Source organism: Pinus tabuliformis, chromosome 1_2 (assembly GCF_031772625.1).
Source record: "Pinus tabuliformis cultivar Carrire ecotype Pingquan chromosome 1_2, CPIR1, whole genome shotgun sequence".
NCBI lineage: Eukaryota > Viridiplantae > Streptophyta > Pinopsida > Pinales > Pinaceae > Pinus > Pinus tabuliformis.
This window is the reverse complement of record NC_142298.1, coordinates 436,301,451-436,323,303: the sequence shown is the minus strand read 5'-3', so window position 1 is coordinate 436,323,303 and position 21,853 is coordinate 436,301,451. Positions and strand designations below refer to the sequence as shown.

The 21,853-nt window shown below is 32.9% G+C and overlaps 1 protein-coding gene across 1 annotated transcript; it reads left to right on the top strand.

Moving 5' to 3' along the window:
- Window positions 1-19,636: 19,636 nt before the first annotated feature.
- LOC149206223 (bidirectional sugar transporter SWEET5-like) lies at window positions 19,637-21,642 on the top strand. Its single transcript, XM_089397629.1, has 6 exons — window positions 19,637-19,679; window positions 19,782-19,818; window positions 19,924-20,143; window positions 20,978-21,139; window positions 21,233-21,352; window positions 21,439-21,642. Exons 1-6 carry the CDS (start codon window positions 19,637-19,639, stop codon window positions 21,640-21,642), a joined length of 786 nt encoding a protein of 261 aa, XP_089253755.1.
- The last annotated feature ends 211 nt before the right edge of the window (window positions 21,643-21,853 follow it).

Below are 21,853 nucleotides of genomic sequence, written 5' to 3'. Positions count from 1 at the left end.
ACCAAATATGGAATTTTGTTTTCCCATTCATGGGGAGCCAAAATCCAATGAACCTTATAGATGGATATGTCCTATGTAACAATCCTTGTCTTTGGTCAGAACATAAGACTCTATAGAGAGAAGCTTACGAAATTCGTGGTCACCACTCAGGATAGGTCTAACAATTATCCTATATATTTTGTTCATTCTAATTTGGACTCATTTATTTTGTACAATGATGTAAGCACACAAGAAAAACTTCGTAATCATAATATTTCTTTTTGTCTCAATGCTGATGGTCAAACATTAATCAGTGAGCAAGATAATTCATATAAACTTTTATGGAACTTGAGCTTTGATGGATCAGTGAGTAAAGAAGGACATGGTGTTGGTGTATGGGTTTCTAATTCATATACTCATCACTCAGAAAGTCACTCCTACAAATTAGATTTCCAGTGTTCTAATAATGTTACTGAGTATGAAGCCTTAATCTTAGATTTACAGCTTTTGAAGAAACTTAGTGCTAAACGGATTTCCATTCATAGAGATTCTAAGTTGGTGATAAAACAAATCAAAGGAGAATATTGTGCAAAACATCCTAGGGTGAGAGCCTATAGAAATGTTGTGTTAGACTTTCTAGATTCTTTAACTGAATATAGTTTGTCTGCAGTTTCAAGAGATCAAAACATAATTCCTTATGGTCTTTCTACTTCAAAAAGTACTTTTAAATTACTATTTCTTCCTACTCGTCCATATACTGTCGAAGCAAAAAATAGACCTACTATACCTGATAACATTAGTTACTAGCATGTTTTTGGAGATGATGCTCAAATTGAAAACTTTTTGTAGTTTAAAGACGAATTTGAAGATGCTGATATAGATATAGAATTTTATGTAGAAGATATTGTACATACTAGTGTGAATAAGTTAGAACTGCATGAAATAGATGAAGAAAAGCAAGAAACACATATTTTACAACTAAAACACAATATCCTACATAGAGGGCTTGTTCCATTAGAAGATTTATTTGATTTCAATGATGTAGCTAAGAAGCCCAAAATTGAACCCACAGGAGCTGGGGTTGAGGAACATAATATTCGAACTAAACTTCAACCCAAAATGATCAAACAGTCCAAATCCTTACCCTCAGCTAAAAAGTTGAAGTACATTAAACTTTTCAAGGAATTCACTGATGTTTTCGCCTGGAGTTATGAGGACCTAAAATCCTATGAGACTAGTATCATACAACACAAAATTCCCTTGAAAGAAGATCATAAACCCTTTAAACAAAAACTAAGAAGGATTAATCCAATTCTTATGCCTCATGTTGAAAAAGTGGTAAAAGGAATGTATGATGCAAAAATCATAGTACCTCTGAGATATTCCAAATGGGTATCCAATTTGGTTCCCGCTCGGAAAAATACTAGTGAAACCAGGTTCTGCATTGATTTCCAGAATTTAAATAAAGGCTCTCTAAAAGACAATTACACTCTGCCCAATATGGACCACATCCTACAGAATGTGGTTAGATCCAGAAGAATTTCCTTTCTGGATGGATTTTCTAGTTATAACCAAGTCTTAGTACACCCAGACGATCAAGAGAAAACAATGTTTACTACACCTTAGGGCACTTTCATGTATGTGAAAATGTCTTTTGGTCTAATGAATGTTGGAGTAACTTTTCCGAGAGCCATGAATTTTAATTTCACTAATGAAATGGGTCATTTCATAGTCATGTATTTGAATGACATCATTGTTTTTTCAAAAAAAGATGAGGAACACTTAAATCAACTAATAAGAGTTTTTGAAAAATGTCAGAAATTTGGCATTTCCCTCAATCCCAAGAAAACATTTTTTGATTTACAAGAAGGAAAAGTATTGGGACACATAATTTTGAAAGAAGGAATCAAGATAGATCCCAATAGAATTAATGTTATACACAAAATTAATCCCCTAAGGAATATAAAGGAAGTTCAATCTTTTATTGGACATATAAATTTTCTAAGGAGATTCATTTTGAATTTAGCTAAGATTTTAAAGAATATAACCAATATGCTAAAGAAAGACATTGAGATGAAATGGAATATGGATGCTAGATAACAATTAATAATGTAAAGGAGGCTTTAACTCAAGCACCTGTGTTAATTAGTCCAGATTTTACTAAAGACTTTCTAATTTTTTCATTTGCTTCAGAGCACAAGATTCTTGCAGTTATCCTACAAAAGAACAATGAGGGCCATGAATAGCCTATTACTTTTTTTAGCAAAGGTTTGAGAGATGCAGCATTGAAATATGACATTTTGGAAAAGCAAGTTTTTGCCATGGTGAAGGCCATAAAATATTTTAGAGTTTATATTCTTCATTCCCACATCATTACTTTTGTTCCAAGTGCAGTAGTTAAAGATATACTAAGTCAAAACGATCCCGATGGAAAAAGGGGTAAGTGTATTGTTGTAATATTAGAATATGATATTGAAATTCGACCCACTAAACTCATCAAAGGTCAAGGGTTAGCAAAATTAATGGTAGCATCTAACATACATGCCTAAAATATAATTTTTCTGGTAATATTTAATGAACTAGATGAGCTGGCGACTCCACTAGTAGCATAACCCTTTTGCTTCCTCTCCTTAATATGCAAGCAATATTTATGTCCTACATAATTTACAACCACCTCCTGGTTTAACTAAAACAAAGGCTATATTTATTAAACTTAAAGTTGTTAAGTTTTCTATTTTGAATGAAAATCTGTATTGGAAATATGTTGGTGGTGTTTTACCAAACTATTTATTGAAAAAGGAAGGAGATAAAGTCATGCAAGAGTTCCATGAAGGAGACTGCGGTGGACACCTATATTGGAAGACTACTGCAAATAAGATTTTGAGGGTAGGTTTTCACTGGCCCACCCTATTTTCTAATACTAAAATAAGGTTACTTCATGCCACAAATTCCAAATACTCAAATGTAAAAAGAAAATTTCGCCTTTACCCTCGCGACCTATATCTGTTGAAACCCCCTTCCAACAGTGGGGCCTTGACTTCATAGGAGAAATCCACACCACCTCATCTTCCCAACACAAGTGGATTCTGACAAACACTAATTAGTTTATAAAATGGATAAAAGCCATACAAACAAGTTTCTCATGCAGTCATCATAAAATTCCTAAAGAACAATATCGTTGCTAGATTTGGTTGTCGTACGAACATTAATATTGACAATGCTACAACTTAGTATATTTTGCAACAAATATCAGATAACATTGGGACATTCTATAGCCTATTACCCTTAGGGAAGTGGACTGGCAGAATCTTCCAATAAAAGCTTAGTTAAGATTATTAAAAAGTTGTTACATGAAAATAAAAAATCATGGCACAACAAGTTGGTTAATGCATTGTGGCCAGACATGCTTACCTGTTGATTGTTTATCGATGGTAGTCTAGTGGATTCAATCTCTCTAGTCAATGAGATGGCCTGATCAGATGTAAGTGATGATTTTAGAGTTGATGTAGAGAGTCAATAGGCATGTCTCTATATTAGCCAGTTTATGGGATAGATATTGTTTTTCCAACCTCGTTGGGAATCCCTATTTTAAAGACGATGTAAAAATTGGAGGTGGAACCAAATGATTTACAAAGGACAATAAACTAGATCATTCATTTGCATTAGATAAGAGAAGAATTTCGTAACAGAACTCAGTTGATCCAAGATAGCATCAAGAAAAAATTTGACCGAAGGACAAAATTTGATGACTTTCAGATCGACCATCATGATCTGAAATGGGATTCTAGAATGGAAGAAAAAGGAAAGCATGGTAAGTTTGACAACTTGTGGATGGGACCTTACATTATTGATTAGTATCAAGGTAACAATGCATTTTTTTTAAGAACACAGATGGAACAAAATTACCTGGATGACTTGTCAATGTTAGGATGCTAAAGCATTATGTTTTTTGGGACTAAAAAAGTTTTTTTCTTACACTCATTGTAGATATCATTTACCTTTGTACTGCCATGAGTGGGTAGCTTATGTATAAAAGTTCAAGCTCATGGCGAAGTCTTCGAGCTTTGAGGCATTTTTCTAGCATAACTACTGAAAATTGAAAAAATCAGATGCAGCAAATACTGAAGATGAGGATTCAAGGCTACTAGTCAATGGTGTTCTTGACACTTCACTAGGAAGTGCCATCCCTGGATGGAGCCATTCTTAGGGTCCTATAGTTTATAGGATAAATTTATCATTGAAGAATTTCTTTCAATCTTTTAGATTGTAAATAACACTCCTTTCTGCAAATTATTTCCAAAAAGAGAAGAGAGAAAATTGAAAATAAAAAACTAAAAGAGGGTATAAATACAAAAAATGGGAAGAAAAAGGGAAAAAGAAAAGAAATGATAAATGAACCCCACAAAAAATGAATAAATGTGAATGTGATGCTAGCTTAAGTGACATTATTAGCCTTCTCGCTTTGTAAAGAACAAATTCATGAAATTGTGTGTAGCTTGTTTAAAATGCAGCAACCCCTTTTTGATTGACAGATATAGCTTAATCATGTTCAAGATGGTTTCAATTTATGTTAATTAGATTAAAGTGAATAACTTAGCCAAACAATGTAATCTTGACTAAGATTACATAGGTAGAATAGGTGAATAAAGTTAATCCAATTGTTTAATCTGGATTAATTTAGTTGATTAGATTAGTTTAGTGAAAATAAATATTCTTGATCTCTTTAGAAGGAAAAATTGACAAGTTTTCACGTTTAAATGCACCCTCATTTTCTTTAAAAATTCATTTGGATAGGAAAATAAAGGTTTTCTATGTAACTGTCTAAAGTGCTTCATTGTCTAAAGTATTGGAGTTTGGGTTATAATGTATATGTGTGAAACATGTTATGGTCCCATCGGTGTTAAATTTTCCCCCATTTCGTAATCCCCGATCATCCCCTACACTAATCTGATAGGCCATGGACGTTTTCGGAGCCCCCCATAGTGATAATGCTTAATAGTGGGGGGGCTATGAAAAGAAGTTTACCTCCCCTTTAAGTATCAGGACTGTGGGATTTCAGACCCCTTCGCTTGACTTACCAAATACCACCTAACCCCGACCCCCCCAAAAGTTGTCTCGCCATCCCACTGCAACCCACCTTCCCGCCAACTATCATCTCCATGTCCCGTCTCCGCAATCATTCCTATCACACCATGTGTCCCTCCTCCCGAACTTCCAACCAATGGTCCCACACTATTCGCCCACCAATCCTCAACTACCACGTCCAAAACCATTACACACGCCATTAAGTTTCTTTCTATTCACTTGCACCATTACAAAAATTAATGCCATAGTAAGACCGTTAATCCAACGATTAAGACTGATCCATGCCTTATAGAAAATGAATTTTCCTTTGTGATTACACTTTTCCTCCCTCACTTAATGAACATCGTTCCTACCTATGTTTCACTCTTATCGCACAAAAGCATTTCTGTTTCTTGTCATTGATAATTTTACTGAGGTTTGTCATTCTAAATTCCCGCCAATTCCCAAAAATTTTTCTGTTTTCCTTCTGTTACATCCTTCCCCTATCCATTCTACAACTGCAATAGCACCTAATGTCACCCCTGTAGTAAATCCTATGCTTACTGCCCCTATCGACTTATACCACATTCCGCTCATTGATAGAGACTACAAGATTGTCGAAACACAGTGTGAATTCGACCTCTTCGATTATGCTACTGCTTTTGGGATAATTTTCTTGATCAATATGATGAGATAAACCTTTGGCAATCTAGACTTCCTTTATTTGTTTTCCCACAGTCCTATCATTTTCCTGAATTCTTTTTAAGATGCCAAGCCTCTTACCTTTCAATTATGAAGGCTATTATTTCCCCGAATGCTGAAATTCTCTTCACCATCACAACTGAAAACATAAATAAAACGTTGCAGGTTTCCCATAGTGATTTCCTCTCCCCTTTTTCCCTTGAATTTCTCATAGAAATTTATCAGAAATTAAGCTTCCCCTAGAGAGCTGCAATTTTTGAAATTTTCCTGCCCAAACACTCTCAACTCCCTAACAAAAATCCCCCATATCTATCTTCTATGTTCCCTCAAAGGAAAAGATAGATTATCTATGTCTTCTCATCCATTCTTGGTTACTATTCATATGAATGGATAGACTAGCCTATTGTAGGCTTTCTATCCACCTTTTCTTCATAAGAAGGACAACTGAAGGGATGTTCATATATTCTTCAATTGTCATGTACATGTTTATTTTCTTTCAAACATATAATTTTCCATTCTCAGTGCAAAATTTTGATCAACAAGGAGAACCTCAGTCTGTTATCTTCTGGACTTCCTAAGTCAGAAGACAATCACAAGAATTCATCTTCTCAGAGCTCATAGACCAGTTTTTGTATCCAACAACTAGTTTTCTTAGTGGCCATCATGTTCCAAGGATTAGTGAAGACATTCAAAAGGTTTTATAACTCAGTGAATGGGTGAAAACAAGGGACTGGTACCTTTACCAGTCATTCACATAAATTATAGTGTATTGTTCAGCGTTGCCACCATATAAGCTATCTAAGTATTTTCCAATGAGAATATTTTTCCTTGAGTACATCAGGAAAATAGTTCATTTTGATAACATCCATTTCATGGTAGCCAAGAAGCAATCTGAGTTCTGTATCAAAACACAGATCATAGGACATTTCATCTACAACAGTAGAGTAGCAGAAGAGAAAGCAGACCTCCTACTAAAACAAATGAACTTCTCTCTCTGTTTCATTTTGTCTTATGACCCCTTTGGGGTAATTTCCAAGTTAAGAGTGGAACAAAAATCTTCTCCCTATGTGCATACTCAGAGGCCAAAAATAGGAAAATATATGAGCTAGCACACTTGGGTAGAAAATACATTCCAGGAGGCCAAGGAGCAAGTACTTTCCATGATAGCTTCAAAGACTCCTATGCCCAAAGAAAAGATATATAGGAGACCAAGAGAGGATGATTCTTCATCAGTCACGGAAGTCTCAGCCAAAGAATTCAAAATATACTCTAAGAATATTAAAAGAGACTATAAAATGGACTTCCCATCACTAGAGGAAACACAAGGCACTATTGTGCTCTCAGATTTGCAAACTTTTAAGTTGGACAATGGTACAACAGAGTCCCCATCATCCTCCGCTACTAAAGAGATTCCAGCTACTATATCTCAGACACTAGAGTCATCCATAAAGCAAAGGAAACTCAACCTTTTTTAGAGATATAAAGAGATTAAGCAGAGGAATGAAGTGATTCATGATAATATATCTTCCCAATTCAAGAATCAATCAATAAGCCCAGACTCATCTCAACATATGATACGAAAAAGGGAAGGATGCATATGGCATTCTTGTAGGCCTAGGTCCCTCAACCAAAGTCATCAATAGATTTCAAAAAAAATAATTTTGAATTTGAAGCAAAGGATGCCCATCCTTATCAAATATATATGCACAGGCAGGTAGGAGAGATCATATATTCTAGATCATATATTCTACTTACACACAAACTTCTATCACTGGCCCTGAACTACAATTTACGTTGAATAATGTGTAGTCTCATCTTAAATTGGAGAAAGTTTTAAACATACTAGAATCAAATACTTGGAGGAAATGGTAATGAAAGCAGGATTTGATCTAGATAATTCAAAATCCATGAAAGAAATAATCAGAAAGAAAAATGTTGTCATAGCAGCTCTAAAGAAGAAATTGAAGATACCAAGAATAGAAGACCCCTAGGCCAAGGAAGTTGCAGAGATAGAGCTACAAAAGGAAGAGATCTTGAAGCTTCTAGTGGAGGAAGGTGCATAGATCAATGAAATGGAAGCAAAAATGGACAAGCTGATAAAAGAAAAGGAACATATTTCACAACTTACATTGGATCCTCTTGATGTAGTTCCCATTGCATCTCTACTTCAAACAGGTGTCCCTACAACAACCACAACAGTAGGAACATCATCTTATACAGTGCTTCCCACATCAGTTGTACATGACTCAGTTAAGTTAGCTTAATACATGGAAAATATGTCCATACAGGGAGAAGAGCTAAAGAATTTGAGGCCAGAGGTGAAGGTTTTACAGGAAGAGAGTACAAGGTTTGAAAATGCCTACCTGACAGAAACATAGAAGTCCCAAATATTGCAAAAGATGGAGAAAGACTGTGCCATGGGAAATATGTTGGCACATGTAAAGGAGAATATATGGAAAAGGATCAATGAAGACATAGAGGACATTTTTCCTTCAATCCAAATTATTTTTGAGAAGCAGGAGCTGATTAAACGGTCCAATGAAGCCATCAAGCAGGTTAGAAATCAACTGGGAGATAAACCAAATGAAGCCACTGAGCTTATGAAATTTCTCAACTCCAAGAATAGCTAGGAATTGGAAGAGTTGGAAATTGAAGACAAAACTGAAACGATTTTGGAATTTAGGGATGTTTTGACTAAAAGGAATCTCATGAGAAAACTTGAAGAGAAGGGTCGAATTATGAACACAGGTATACAAAAATTCTTCACCAACTTGGAGCCTCTCTACAAGAAATGACTTCCAAACTTCTTAGTAATAAACGACAAGCTCAGCATGTGGTCAGATTATAGTGAGAAGATTATGACCAAGGAAAGAGACAGGTCAAGGTTACAGTTAGAAGATTCAGTATGAGAGGAAATGCATTCCTGGAAGCATTTTCATACGATCTCAGCATTCAGTATGCAATTCCAAATATATTCATCACCTGGCCGACATTTGCCAATTATACTGAAGTCAACAAAGTGTAGAGAACGTTGATGAAGATGAATATCTCGAGTGAACAACACTGCGATAAACTTTGCAAGTTACTGGAGTATAAGGTAGTTTCGGGGGCATAGCTTAGTGTTATCGCACATGAGAAATTGAGCACCAGACAACCAACTAGTCCACCAATTCGGTGCCACCACTTTAGAAAGTTTGAATTTCCCTGATATCATTGTAGTAAGTTAGATTGATTCAGTTTTATTATTTGTAGATACATCCTAGTCATTCTGACAAGATAATTTTTGTAAATTAGTTATAAATACTTCATCTTCAGAAGTACCAAGGGTTTGTTTTTGTACAAGGAACACTATTGTAAATTGCTGAAACATCAACAAATTTACCAGTAATACAAAATCTCTTTCATAGGATTCTTGTGTCAAGTTGTTGGTGAAGTGCATTTATCGTCTTATGTGTTTATATTTCTCTGTTTATAGCACATATTTTTTTTCAAATCTGAATTATTCAATAGATAGGTAAGGGGCAGAATTTGTTTAAAACTACACTCTCCACCCAGCTACGAATAATTTCAATGTTTTCTTCTAATCTTTAAATATAGAATTTAGGTAACAATGCTCTATATTTGAAGTGAACCTTAAATCTATTCCTCTTCTCCATTTCACAGACCTTAAAGAATCCATTCGATTTAGCAACCCCTCCCTGTGAGATCTATCTGTAGACACTACAGTCCATCTATATTTTATGTAATAGACTCCACAGGCCAATGGTAATCTAGTTATCAACCAACCACTCAAATACAAATCAAACCCCAAACTTCATAGCTAGCCTAATATCCTATACAACAAAGTTAAATCTTACAGAGAGAGCCCTCTTTGAAGCTAGCAGGGCTATCCCAGCTTCCAAAGTTGGTTTTTGGTTATCTTGGTGATTTTCTTCCGCATCCTTAGAGAATTACTGAGCGTTAATAGAATCTTTAGTGCAACAACTCCCACATCCTCTAATTACTAGCATATGGTGAAAAATATCAAACAAATATGATCTCCTGAAAGTCAATTGATTTTGTTGGGAGCTAGTACATGAGAAAATCTTGATAATTGAGAACCCAAAAAAGAGGAATATATAAGGTCCCACAGATTTCACTCTATTGGGTCTGCTAAGCAGTCCTCCTTCTCCATTAAGGTATGGAGTCTCTATTTGACCCTAAATAGAAATATACAATGTATCTCGGTCGATTGGATCAAAATGTTTGAAAAATCAAAATTTAAATTCCTCATTAGTAAAAGTCAGAATTTTTATCACTAAGATGTTTGGTATCTCTTCCCAAATATTTTTCCTAGTCCATTTGGCTATCCCATAATGAAGCTATATTCAAGGATCTAAAGCCTCATCTTTTATTCACAACAGCTAAGGTAGTTCTACTTCTCTTTGAATGCATTTCTTCTAAGCACTATGATCCTTCATAATTGGATAACTTGTCAATAGAGGAAAAGGAGTGGCTTCATATGGAGATTCATCATAATCATGCTGGAGATTGAATACATGTACCCTGAGAATGTGAATAACATAAGGCTAGATAAGGAACAATTTCAGAAATAGAAGCTCAATAAGGGATGGCATATTGTTTTCTTTGATGGGGCTTAGAAGGGAGATTATGGGGAGGTAGGAGTGGGAGGGGTCGTTATTTTCATTAATGAAGAAGTAGAGATGAAATTATCCTAGGGATTAGGTAGAGCAACTAATAATCAAGAAGATTTTTTGGAATTTTGGAAAGGCCTTGAGATAAGAATAACAAGGTGGATCCGTCATTTGGTAGTTTATAGGGACTCCATTATGGTCATTCAAAAAACCATCAAATCTAAAGAGATGCCAAAAAATGATCTTCCTTCGATGATACTTTGAATTTGCCTACAAAATCAGAAATTCAAAAGTGTAGAATTCTATCATATCAGAAGGCAGAGTAACTAAGTGGTAGACTCAATAGAAAATCAACACGTTCTTTTAGAACAAGGTTTAATTACTCAGGACCAATGATCTCCTACTTTATCATTTATCCCATCATCAAAATTTTAACAAGATATTTGGGCTTCGTATCCCAATCTTCTCGAGTATGGAGTTCGATTAATGACAAGGAAAACAATGTCAGGACATTAATTGATTGCACTAATAATAATAATAATAATAATAATAAATAGTGGATCATTTTTGGCGGCCCTTAAGTAAACAATGATAATGGATCCACTAGTCAGGCCTCCATGGAAAGATTCACCATGGCCCTGGACAGGTGGTGGATTTTCTTTAATGCATTAATAAACTAGATTTTGGATGAGCACACTCGCATTCAAATAGTTCAAAGATCATTAAATTTTCTTCAGTTTAACACCAAAATGGACGATTCAATCATGTAAAATCTAATTAGGCATCTATAGGATTAGGGATCATGTATCAATTTCATGTAGTACCTTATTGGAGGGAGAGGTATTAGAGTGAGAATTTATAAATGCAGAGTTGTGGTGATGAATTTTTGTCGAGTATCAATTATATTGGTATTATTTGTAGACTTATGGAGTGCACAACTAAACAAGATTAAATTGATGAGTAGAAGGCACAATTTCCCTCAAGCATGTCCTATTTATCTTTTTCCATCTCCATTCAAGGAGAATTTAAAGGTAGGAGTTGGAATCGCTGCAGGTAATTATGGATTGTTTAAAAATTAAAATAAGCACTATTGAACTCACTATTGATTTAGTAACCCTAGGATCTCTTAAAGAAGTGTTCGAAATAAAAATTGGTTTGTGAGATGGAGTGACAGTAGGACATGAGAACGAGGAAATTATGGAGAAACCCATGGACGATTCCCCCCCTATACAAGCATAATTTAACCAAGTAGGACATGCTAGAAGCACTGACGGGAAAATGGGAATGGTTAGATTTTAGGTGTCTTTTAAATGTTTGAAAGAATGTAGTGTACTCAAGAGTATTTTATAGACTCTAGAAAATAAATGTAGTAAGAATCTTCATTAGAGGATGGCAAGGTATGAAAAGGTGTTTAGTTCCGCAATTTTGGAACACTTAGGCTGAAGGACATGCTTTGAATGTAAATGTGCTAGCTAGCAAACCAGTTGAATCAATATAAAATATATGTTTCTAATATATATATATATATATATATATATATATATATATATATATATATATATATATATATATATATATATATTTCTAGCGTTTTTAATATTAATTCCATGGTTTTATAATATTAATGACAAGGGTTTATAGTATTAACCTTAGGGTTTCTAATATTGATCTTAAGTTTTATAATAGTGGGTTTTATGATGTTATTGTTTATAATATTCAGTTGAGTATTATGGTTTAATATCATGATGTTGGAATGGTATAGAAATGTGTCCAACATCACATTGTCACAAACATTGTCTCAATGTGATAATCAATTTGACAATGATTGTTGTAATGTTACATTACATTACAATTTATTCAATGTCACAATGTAATAATAAAAAATTCGAGTTCAATATTAGGGTTAATAGTATTAGGGATTTTAATATTGGGTATATAATATTAGAATTTATACTAAGGTTCAATACATTAAACTTAAGCTTTAATATATGAAACTTAGGGTTTATAAAATTGGGTTTTATGATGTCAGGGTTTATAATATTCAATTGAATATTAGTGTTTAATATTGTGATATTGGAAAGGTATAGAAATGTCTATAGCATCACATTGTGACAAACAATGTCTCAATGCGACAATCAAGTTGACAATAGTTGTTGCAATGTTACATCACATTACAATTTATTTAGTGTCACAATGTAACATTAAAAAAATTGAGTTTAATATTAGGGTTAATAGTATTATGATTTTTAATATTGGGCATATAATATTGTGCTTATAATATGAGGATTTAATATTGGGCTTATAATATTTGGGTTTTCAATATTGGATTATAATATTATGTTTAGTACAATGGTTTGAAAATTTTGGTTTTACTATTGGGCTTTATAATATTTAGTTTTATATTAGGGTTTAATATTGAGTTGTATAATATTAGGGTTTGTAATATTAATTCAAGGGTTTACAATATTAATCTTAGTATTTGTAATATTAACCATATGGTCTATCCCCCACCACGGATGATAGATCATGCCACATGGGTTAATCATGTGCAATACCCTTGGATTTGGTAGCTATGTTGGTCTCGCGAATCCCAAAACTGGTTGGCATAGATGGCTTCAATACATAGAAATGGATGTACTCTCTGTATTCAAATCTTGGTACAAGCTCTCCCTCATAACCTACAAAGTAATCAGGGTGGTTCAATTTTATTCAGATGGGTATTAAAGGAGGTGGTGTATAGGTAGCTTCTTGGCTAGCCCACCCACTTGTTTCATTTTACAGGCCAAGAGTGTTATCATGAAGATTCGATTCTCTGCTCTATAATGTCTACGTCTTCCTTCTACCATGCCTGCATTCATGTTCATTTACCTTCATTTGATGGATGTTCCTTTCGTTAGTCTACATTGGTCCTTGCAATAGCGGATTATCAACATTGCAGTTGTCCTCTACACCTTCCCTCCTCCTCCAAGGGTATGATGTTTGTGACTACTATCCTGGCCTCTTCGCTGCATGGTAATGGTGTGCCTCTCACAGTGGATCCTTAGCTTCCTCTTTGTGAGTAGATGGTGCTAAATTTCCTTTATCTCACAGGTGACTCTTGGATGGTTTACCAATGTCTCCCATAGTGTAGGTATGGTATGATCACTCTTTTTATGTTAAGCTCGACTCTGCGTATGGAGATAACTACTTATATCCCCATATATCTACTAATAAGTATGGTTCTCAATGTTTCCTTTATCACTATTGGAATTAGAATCTTAGCATGGCGAACTCATCCTAGTTGATTATTGTCTTCACAAGAATCCTTTTAATGTTTCTTAAATCTTGTGGCTTTTGACCAAAATTCTCCTTTATACATGCATGGCTTGCCTGGATCATGCTTCAATTCTTTGGGGGAGGTATAGATGGGTGAAACTGCTGGGGGGACTCAATTGCTAACAATGCTCTACATTAGTTCTATGGAAAAAGATATGCTCCTGCAAAGCTCTATATAGGTTCTTCTTGGCATGCTCAATAGATGGAAGACTCATCTTATGGCCCTTCATGTTTATTGACTGCTTATTATCATGGAAATGTCTCTTGGTGAATTAGTAGCATGGAGGAGGCATGGTTCCATTTGATGCCAACTATGTTCCATTAGCTCACACTATAAACAAACCAACCCAGTCGTGAATCTTCTCACCAGTGGCTCTCTATGTAGCACTTACATGTATTTTCAAATCCTTTTCTTTTGTCTTAGTTGTCATTGGTAGATACTTTTTATCTCAGATAAGTCACAATTCTTATATCAACTAGAGCTCCCACAATTTTTCTATCATGCTTATGTATGTACTCAAATTTTGCCTTCCTTTTGTCATCCAAACTGCTGAAAACGGAGACTTCCAATCTTAAGATTCTATATCTATACTATTGGTCTAGTTTCCTAGAGAGTAGACCAATAGTAAATTTTAATATTGCATATAACACTCTCTTGTAATAATAACGAGGCAAGTTCTAAACAAAAACATATTAATCCTATGGTTTATAATATTATTCCTAGGGATTACAATATTAATCCTAGGGATTATAATATCAATCTTAGGTTTTACAATTATGGGTTTTATAATGTTATGGTTTATAAAATTTGGGTTTAATATTTTTAAGTTGGAACGGTACGAATTCAACATAGTAGTGTGACAAGCATCACTGTAATGTGACAAACAATGTCACAATTATTGTCACAATGATACATTACATTGAAATTTATTCAATTTCACATTGCAACAATAAATAAATTAGAGTTCAATATTACAATTTATTATATTGGGTTTAGGGTTTATAATCTTACAGTTCATAATCACAGGTTTTATAATATTAAGCCTCGGGTTTTTAATCCTTTGGATTTATAATATCAAACATACATTTTATAATCCCTTTGATTTATAATAAAAATCCTAAGGTTTAATATTATTCTCTTGGGTTTATTATCCATTGGGTTAATAATATTAATCCCTTAGGTTTATCAATTTCTTGAGTTTATAATATTATTAGTCCCTCGGATTTAGAATACCAATAATCCATTGGGTTTATCAATCCCTTGTATTTATAATGTTAATCCAAGAGTTTATAATATTAATCACTTGGGTTTTTAATATTAATCCCTTGGTTTTATAACATTGACCCCTTGGATTTCTTAATCACTTGGACTTATAATATTAATAATCCCTTGAAATAATTGATCTCTTATGTTTATAATATTAATTTGAAAGTTTTATAAAATTAATTCCTTGGGTTAAAATACTAATATATTATTATTAATATTATAAACCCATGGAATTAATATTATAATAATTATAATATATAATTGTATTACATTTCAATTTAATAATAATAATAATAATAATTTGGGTTTATAATATTAATCCCTTCGTTTTATTGATTTTCGCAGTTTATAATATTACTACTAGTGATTTATATATTATTATATTAATATTAATATTAAGATGCTTGGTCCAAGAGGCAACTCAATTGGTGATCAAAGTAATGAGAAATAATTTTTGTAAACTCAGAGATCCAAGGTAATGCCCATGTTTGCAATCTAATTTAAGGAGAGAAGGACACGATTTACTAGTAGTTAGATGTCTCAGGGGTTGGTCAAAAAATGGTAAGATTCTAAGCGAAAATTAATATTAATATTATTATCATTATTATTATATATTATTACTAGCCTATATCCATTCTAACTCTCGATCTACCAAGTGGCTAGAGGGATGAAATCTCTTTTCACTCTAAAAGAGGTTTGCACATCAAGAGATGTGATCCCACTAGGGGCTTGGTAGATTGAAGTTAAGATGAATCTAGGCTCATTTAATTCCCCCCTTTAAATAGGTTATATTACACATGAATGCCATGGGTCAATCCCATGGGTTCTCAATACCATGGGTCAATAGTTTGGATTTTTATTATTATTTTACTTTGATATGGTTATTTTTATTTTGATATTTTTATTTTTATTTTTACTTTAACACAGTTAAAATGGTTACATTACATTATATAATATTTTTATTTTACTTTTATTTTGATATAATTTGGCTCAGTCAAAATGTTAAACATTATATTACAACATCTTGGACATCATATATATGTGTATGTGTTTGTGTGTGTGTGATGACATATAAATAGTATTATTGGGCATGCTCTAAGTGCAGTGCATGAGGGAGATGTTCTCATTTAATGTTACATTAAAAAAATAAAAAACATATACATGGGTCAACTAATTACTTGATGTTGTGTGTAAAGTTACTTTTAAAAAGTTAATAAAGTTACTTTACAAATCAATGTCGATCATAAATAAAATAATGAATTTTCACCTTTATTTAACATCAAACTTTATATAATGAGATAAATTAATTGAAAAAAAATAAATTAGGATGAGGTATATATGAAATTCCTTCATTAACGTGAGATTTAATGCCTATAGTATGTTAGAAATGTGTAACATAACATAATGTAATGTAAGCATTTTAATTTGATAAAAATAAAATAAAAATAAACCTATAAAAAATAAATATAAAAAAATGAAAATGACCTGACCATTCTTTTTAAGAATCAATGGTATTGACTCAATGTATTCATGTGGAATATAACCTATTTAAAGGGGAAATATTAGGAAAAATGTAATTATTACATTTTATCTAATACTTTTTCCTACATCCACCTACTTTTTACTATATTGGGTGATATATAATACTATAACATTACATTTTACCCAATATTTCCCTTCAACAAGTCCATTTCTTATTGTAATACTCAACTATAAAATTAGCATGGAAGAGGTGGAATATTGAGTAAAATGTGATATTTAGGCTCAAGTATAAGGGAAAATATGAGGTAAAATGTAATAATATCACATTTTAATTAGTATTTTTTATTGGGTGGGAGTGGTAATAAATATTGAATAACATATAATATTGTCAAATTATATTAATTAATAAAATAAAATAAACATAAAATTAATAATTATATATATTTATATTTATAATTAATCATAAATAATAATTAAACCTGTCTAGATCCATCTCAACTCCAGATCTACCAAGTGCTGAGAGGGATCCAATCTATTTTCACTTTAAAAGAGTTTTTCATCCCTGTAGAGACGTTTGGTAGGCTCATTAATAATAATCATATATTATAATTATATTATGTTAATATAATATTATATAATAACATAATATCATATTAATATATGGCATAATATATATATTATATCTGTGTGTGCCCGCCCGCTCCATATAATTATTAATAATGCCAAATAACCAATCTTTAATAGCCATTTTTTACACTATATACCTAATAATTATTAATGTTGTTGATAATCTTATATTGATATATAGCTTAATACTATTAAATAAATAAATACGTGTGTGTGTGTGTTCCATATAATTATTAATAATGACAAATAACCAATCTTTAATAGTCATTTTTAAGCCTAATAATTATTAATGTTGTTGATATACACCTTTCGGCATATAACAACCACATTAAGAAATATAATGGTGCTAGTTTTATAATAATCAATTTTAAAATAATTGTGCTTTCTAGTCTTTACAAATACATATATGAAGCTAATATTGAAATAAATTAATTAACATAGATATTCAAATAGTTTATTCAAGTCTTATATTGAAATATTTTTAAAATTTATAAGATTATACAATTTTCCTGTATTTATTTTTCTTTTAATTATATTCTCTCTATAAAGTTAATACAAAATCATGTTACTTTATATGGATATCAATCTATTTTATTTCTAATTGAGAATGAAAATGAAATATTTTTATCACATTCCTTCCATATTAAGAACAATAAGAGTGAGATTATTGATAATTATAATGCTTTTAATTAAAATTAACCATATATGTATATTCATTTATAGTGATTTATGGATTCTTATTATAGAAAGCATTGCTATTTTTATTTGGACAATATTTTAATTTTATTTTATAAAGACAAACATGTACGAACCGAAGGTCAAGCAGAAATTACAGATCTCACTCGTAAGGTTGGCCCTCTGAGTGCAAGGACTGGAAATTGAAGAATGAAGTTAATTTTCTATATAAAGGATAAGGTTAATCTATCATATTATTCGTAAATAAACCATGTTAAATCTGTGGGGATGGGAGGGCATTCAAAAGTGGTATAAAGATGTTAGGTTTTAGTTAAATCATTGGTTGAAAGAAGAGGTTATTCTACTATTTCATTGGTTAATAAAGAATGAAGATGGTGTTTACCATCATAATAGCAATAATATTAAAATTATATATCTAAGTTCTTAGATAAATTAGAGCGTGATAGAGCATTGGAGGATGAAAGAAAATTAAGGCACATGGACACTAGGATCAAAAAAAGTTAAGATAAATGGAGATGGCTAACCGAAAAGAGTAGCAAGATAAATAAAATAATTGATATTAATGTTATAAAAACACATTGTCAACATTAGAACATGTTTAAAAAGCTATAGTTCCAAAAAGTTATCATAACTATAAATGTTAAGTCACTTATAAATAAATTCACTTTTAGTTAAATTGATTCTATATACACCTATTAAATCCCAATTTTAAAATATTTCATACAACACTCAACTCACTCATATTTTTACTCATCTAAAATATGGTGATCATAGAATGTTGTTTTTAAAGCTTTTGGAATACAAACACAAATCAAACTAATAATTTTATTTTTAATATAAATTAATATATTTGATTTTCATAAATGTTAATCATCATAATTTAAAATATTTTATTTATATAAAAAAATAATATAAAAGATAACTCAAAAATACATATAATATAATTTTTTTATTTTTTAAAGTTCGATAAAGTTAACCTTTTCAAATTATTTCAACGACAGTAAAGGACAAACTCATAGATACATCCTCATTGCTCAATGTCAATTGCAGAGAAATAAAAGAAATATACCGAAACTCAGATATCAACCATTTAATATACGGACGGAATATGGTATGTGTCAAGTTGCATCCTAAAGGTGCATACCGCATTCCGGAGGCGGTTTGAGTTCCACGCAAAACAATCTGGTTTTCGCTCGAATATCATGGAGTTTTCAAGCAACTTTTGGCCCCTTGAAAAGGGTCGATTATCATGGGCAAGTCTTCACAATGATAATCGAAGTTATGGTCATAATTAATTTGTCAGACGCAAATCTTTTGTTTTTTTTTTTTGGTTTTTGGAAAATACAATTTCCAGTAAAGGTTGATATGGGTCAAACCTTTTGATCCTGCTTGGCTTTTGGCAGCGTAGTTTCATGGAAAATCTCCGTTATAAGCGTGTTTCAAGAAATCTTAAATTTAGAAAATCTTCGTCATAAGCGCGTTTCCGAGATGGCCGAGAGGCAGCAGTAAGCCGGATTGTTATGCTGGGTGAGTGGTATTGCTCCCCTCATAGTGGAATTAGGCGGTAATTACGAAGAAACAGATCAGGCAGGGGTGGAATTAAGGGAATGCCAACCCTAATCTTGGTGGTCTTTATCCAAACAGAGATACGTTGGCGTAGTTGTAGCCTTGCTTATTTTGAGTTGTAGCCTTGGTTATTTTGAGGGCATATGCGAGATTTAAACCTTTATATACACCCACTGTTTCTTTGTCTACATGTACTTTCTGTCGCCAAAAATAGCGGCGACAACTTTCCTTCCTCCTCTAACATTGACTGCTACAATCAGGATTCGAATTGCTCCTCCTCCTGCGATTTTCCTTGGACGAAGGAATGGCTATCGCTGATACGATTCGGTTGGTCGTTGGAATCATAGGTGCGGTTTCGTTCAACAGTAGCAATATGTTATTTTCTTCGTCCACTTTTGAGTTTAACTGAAGTGGTCTCTGACAAACTTTTAATAATTATTTCTCTGCAGGGAACATTATTTCGGTGTTTATGTTCCTTTCGCCCCTGTAAGATTTCAGATTATTGTGTTTTACATTTGTTGGAGCTGTTTTACAGAGGTTGTTAAGGTTTAAGTAAAATATAAATGGGCTATTTGGTTGGTGATGATGCAGGCCAACATTTTTCAAGGTGTGGAAATGGAAATCGACTCGAGGGTTTTCTGGATTTCCTTACCCCATGACTCTGCTCAACTGCGCGTTATGGGTGTTATACGGCATGCCTTTTGTTCATCCAGACAGCATTCTTGTAGTTACAGTTAACGGAGCGGGTGTGATCTTTGAAACAGTGTACAGTATTGTGTTCCTGGTTTTCTGTAAGAATAAAAAGGAGAAGGTAAGTTTCATGTACCATCTTACAATTTTACTGCCACCCAAATGGTCTCTGATCTAAGATATGATTCACTTAAAAGGTTATGGTTGGTATAAGATATAGGTTGGATTTGTTTTATTGATAATTATATTAATGTATTGACCAAATATTATTTATTAGATTTAACCAAATATAAAATTTAATGGTCGGATATATCGTTTCAATACATTAATAACCTCAATATATTAAAAGAACTATAACTCCACAAATATTAATTACTCACGTCAATTTTAAAATACAGAAAATGTTAATAACTTAAATCACATTAATAGTAATAAAACTATAGCTCCCCACATATTCTTTACCCACATTAATTTTAAAATACAGAAAATATTAATAACTTAAATGTGGTATAAAGCGCAAGTAAATATAGATTTGATAATATTAGTTGTGCACATCAATCATAAAATGCAGAAAACATTAATGGCTTAAATCTGGTATAAATCCTCAGTAGATTTGGATTTGAAAATAGATCCTAAGTTCACGTGAATTTATGTCAACTTTTTCGGTAAGCTCATGTGATTTATGTTGTTTTTTTCTAAGATGATAACCTATTGATTAATACATTTGAAGTTGATATGAATGTCATCATGCCACCTTCACTTTTAATGTATCTGGAATTAACATAAATCTGGTTGAATATATATCAGATTTACATAATTCTATACTGATTTATTTATAAGAGATGACATAAGAGATGACATAGGCTAACGGAAAGAACTAAAAGTCCGGACTGTAGATGTCAATAGCTTTTCTTGTGCAAATATCTGAGGCCTAACTTCTACCTTGTTTGGACAGATGAGAGTTGTGGGATTGCTGGCAGTTATAAGCATATTCTTCGCAGCGGTGGCAGGTTTGGCATTGACTATAGAGCATACTCATAAGAGACGGACCTTAGTTATTGGGACAATCTGCATTGTATTCAATGTCTTCATGTATGCAGCACCCTTGTCCATCATGGTAACGGTCCTTCCCCTTTTCTTCTGATTAATGCTCTTCAAGATTAATATTCCCAACCATAAGGGCAGTAACTTTGTGTGTTACTAATTTCAGAAAAGGGTTATCCAAACTAAAAGTGTGAAGTACATGCCCTTCTACCTTTCCTTGGGTTGCACTGCCAATGGAGTCATCTGGACAGTCTATGGCTGCATACACTTTGACATTAATCTTGTGGTGAGTAATAATATTGTTACCTGTGTTTGTTTTATTTATATATATATGTATGGGGTATTGTTAATGAGAACTGTGTATCGGTGTAGCTACCCAATGGACTGGGAGCGCTGCTAGGGGCATCCCAATTGATACTGTATGGCGTATATTACGGGAGTACACGGTGGGATGAAGATGAAGAGAAAGAATCTGGTGGTCGTACAGATAAGGGTGGCGACGGTAATTCACAGCCCATGCAAATTCTATCTGGCGGCGGACATGCCGATAATGTCGACAGGAGTGGAATTCCTTGAGATCTAGCTGTCCATTACGTTGCATGCGCCACGTGTGTATCGTAGTTATGACACACAGAGAGAGACAGCGTTTGATTTTGCTCGTCACTCTATTTTCTTTCTTTGCCAATTTGCTGTAGGGATGCGTTCCCGCTGCTATTCACATCTAATTTTGGGGTTGTTGTTGGTGGATATCTATTCTTGGTCCTGGAAATTGAAATGTAGCTGAATT

Coding starts and splice junctions, on each gene's coding strand:
- LOC149206223 (XM_089397629.1), top strand. CDS start 19,637: ATGGCTATCGCTGATACGATTCGGTTGGTCGTTGGAATCATAG. Junction 19,680..19,781: donor GTTGGTCGTTGGAATCATAG/GTGCGGTTTCGT, acceptor ATTTCTCTGCAG/GGAACATTATTTCGGTGTTT. Junction 19,819..19,923: donor TTTATGTTCCTTTCGCCCCT/GTAAGATTTCAG, acceptor GTGATGATGCAG/GCCAACATTTTTCAAGGTGT.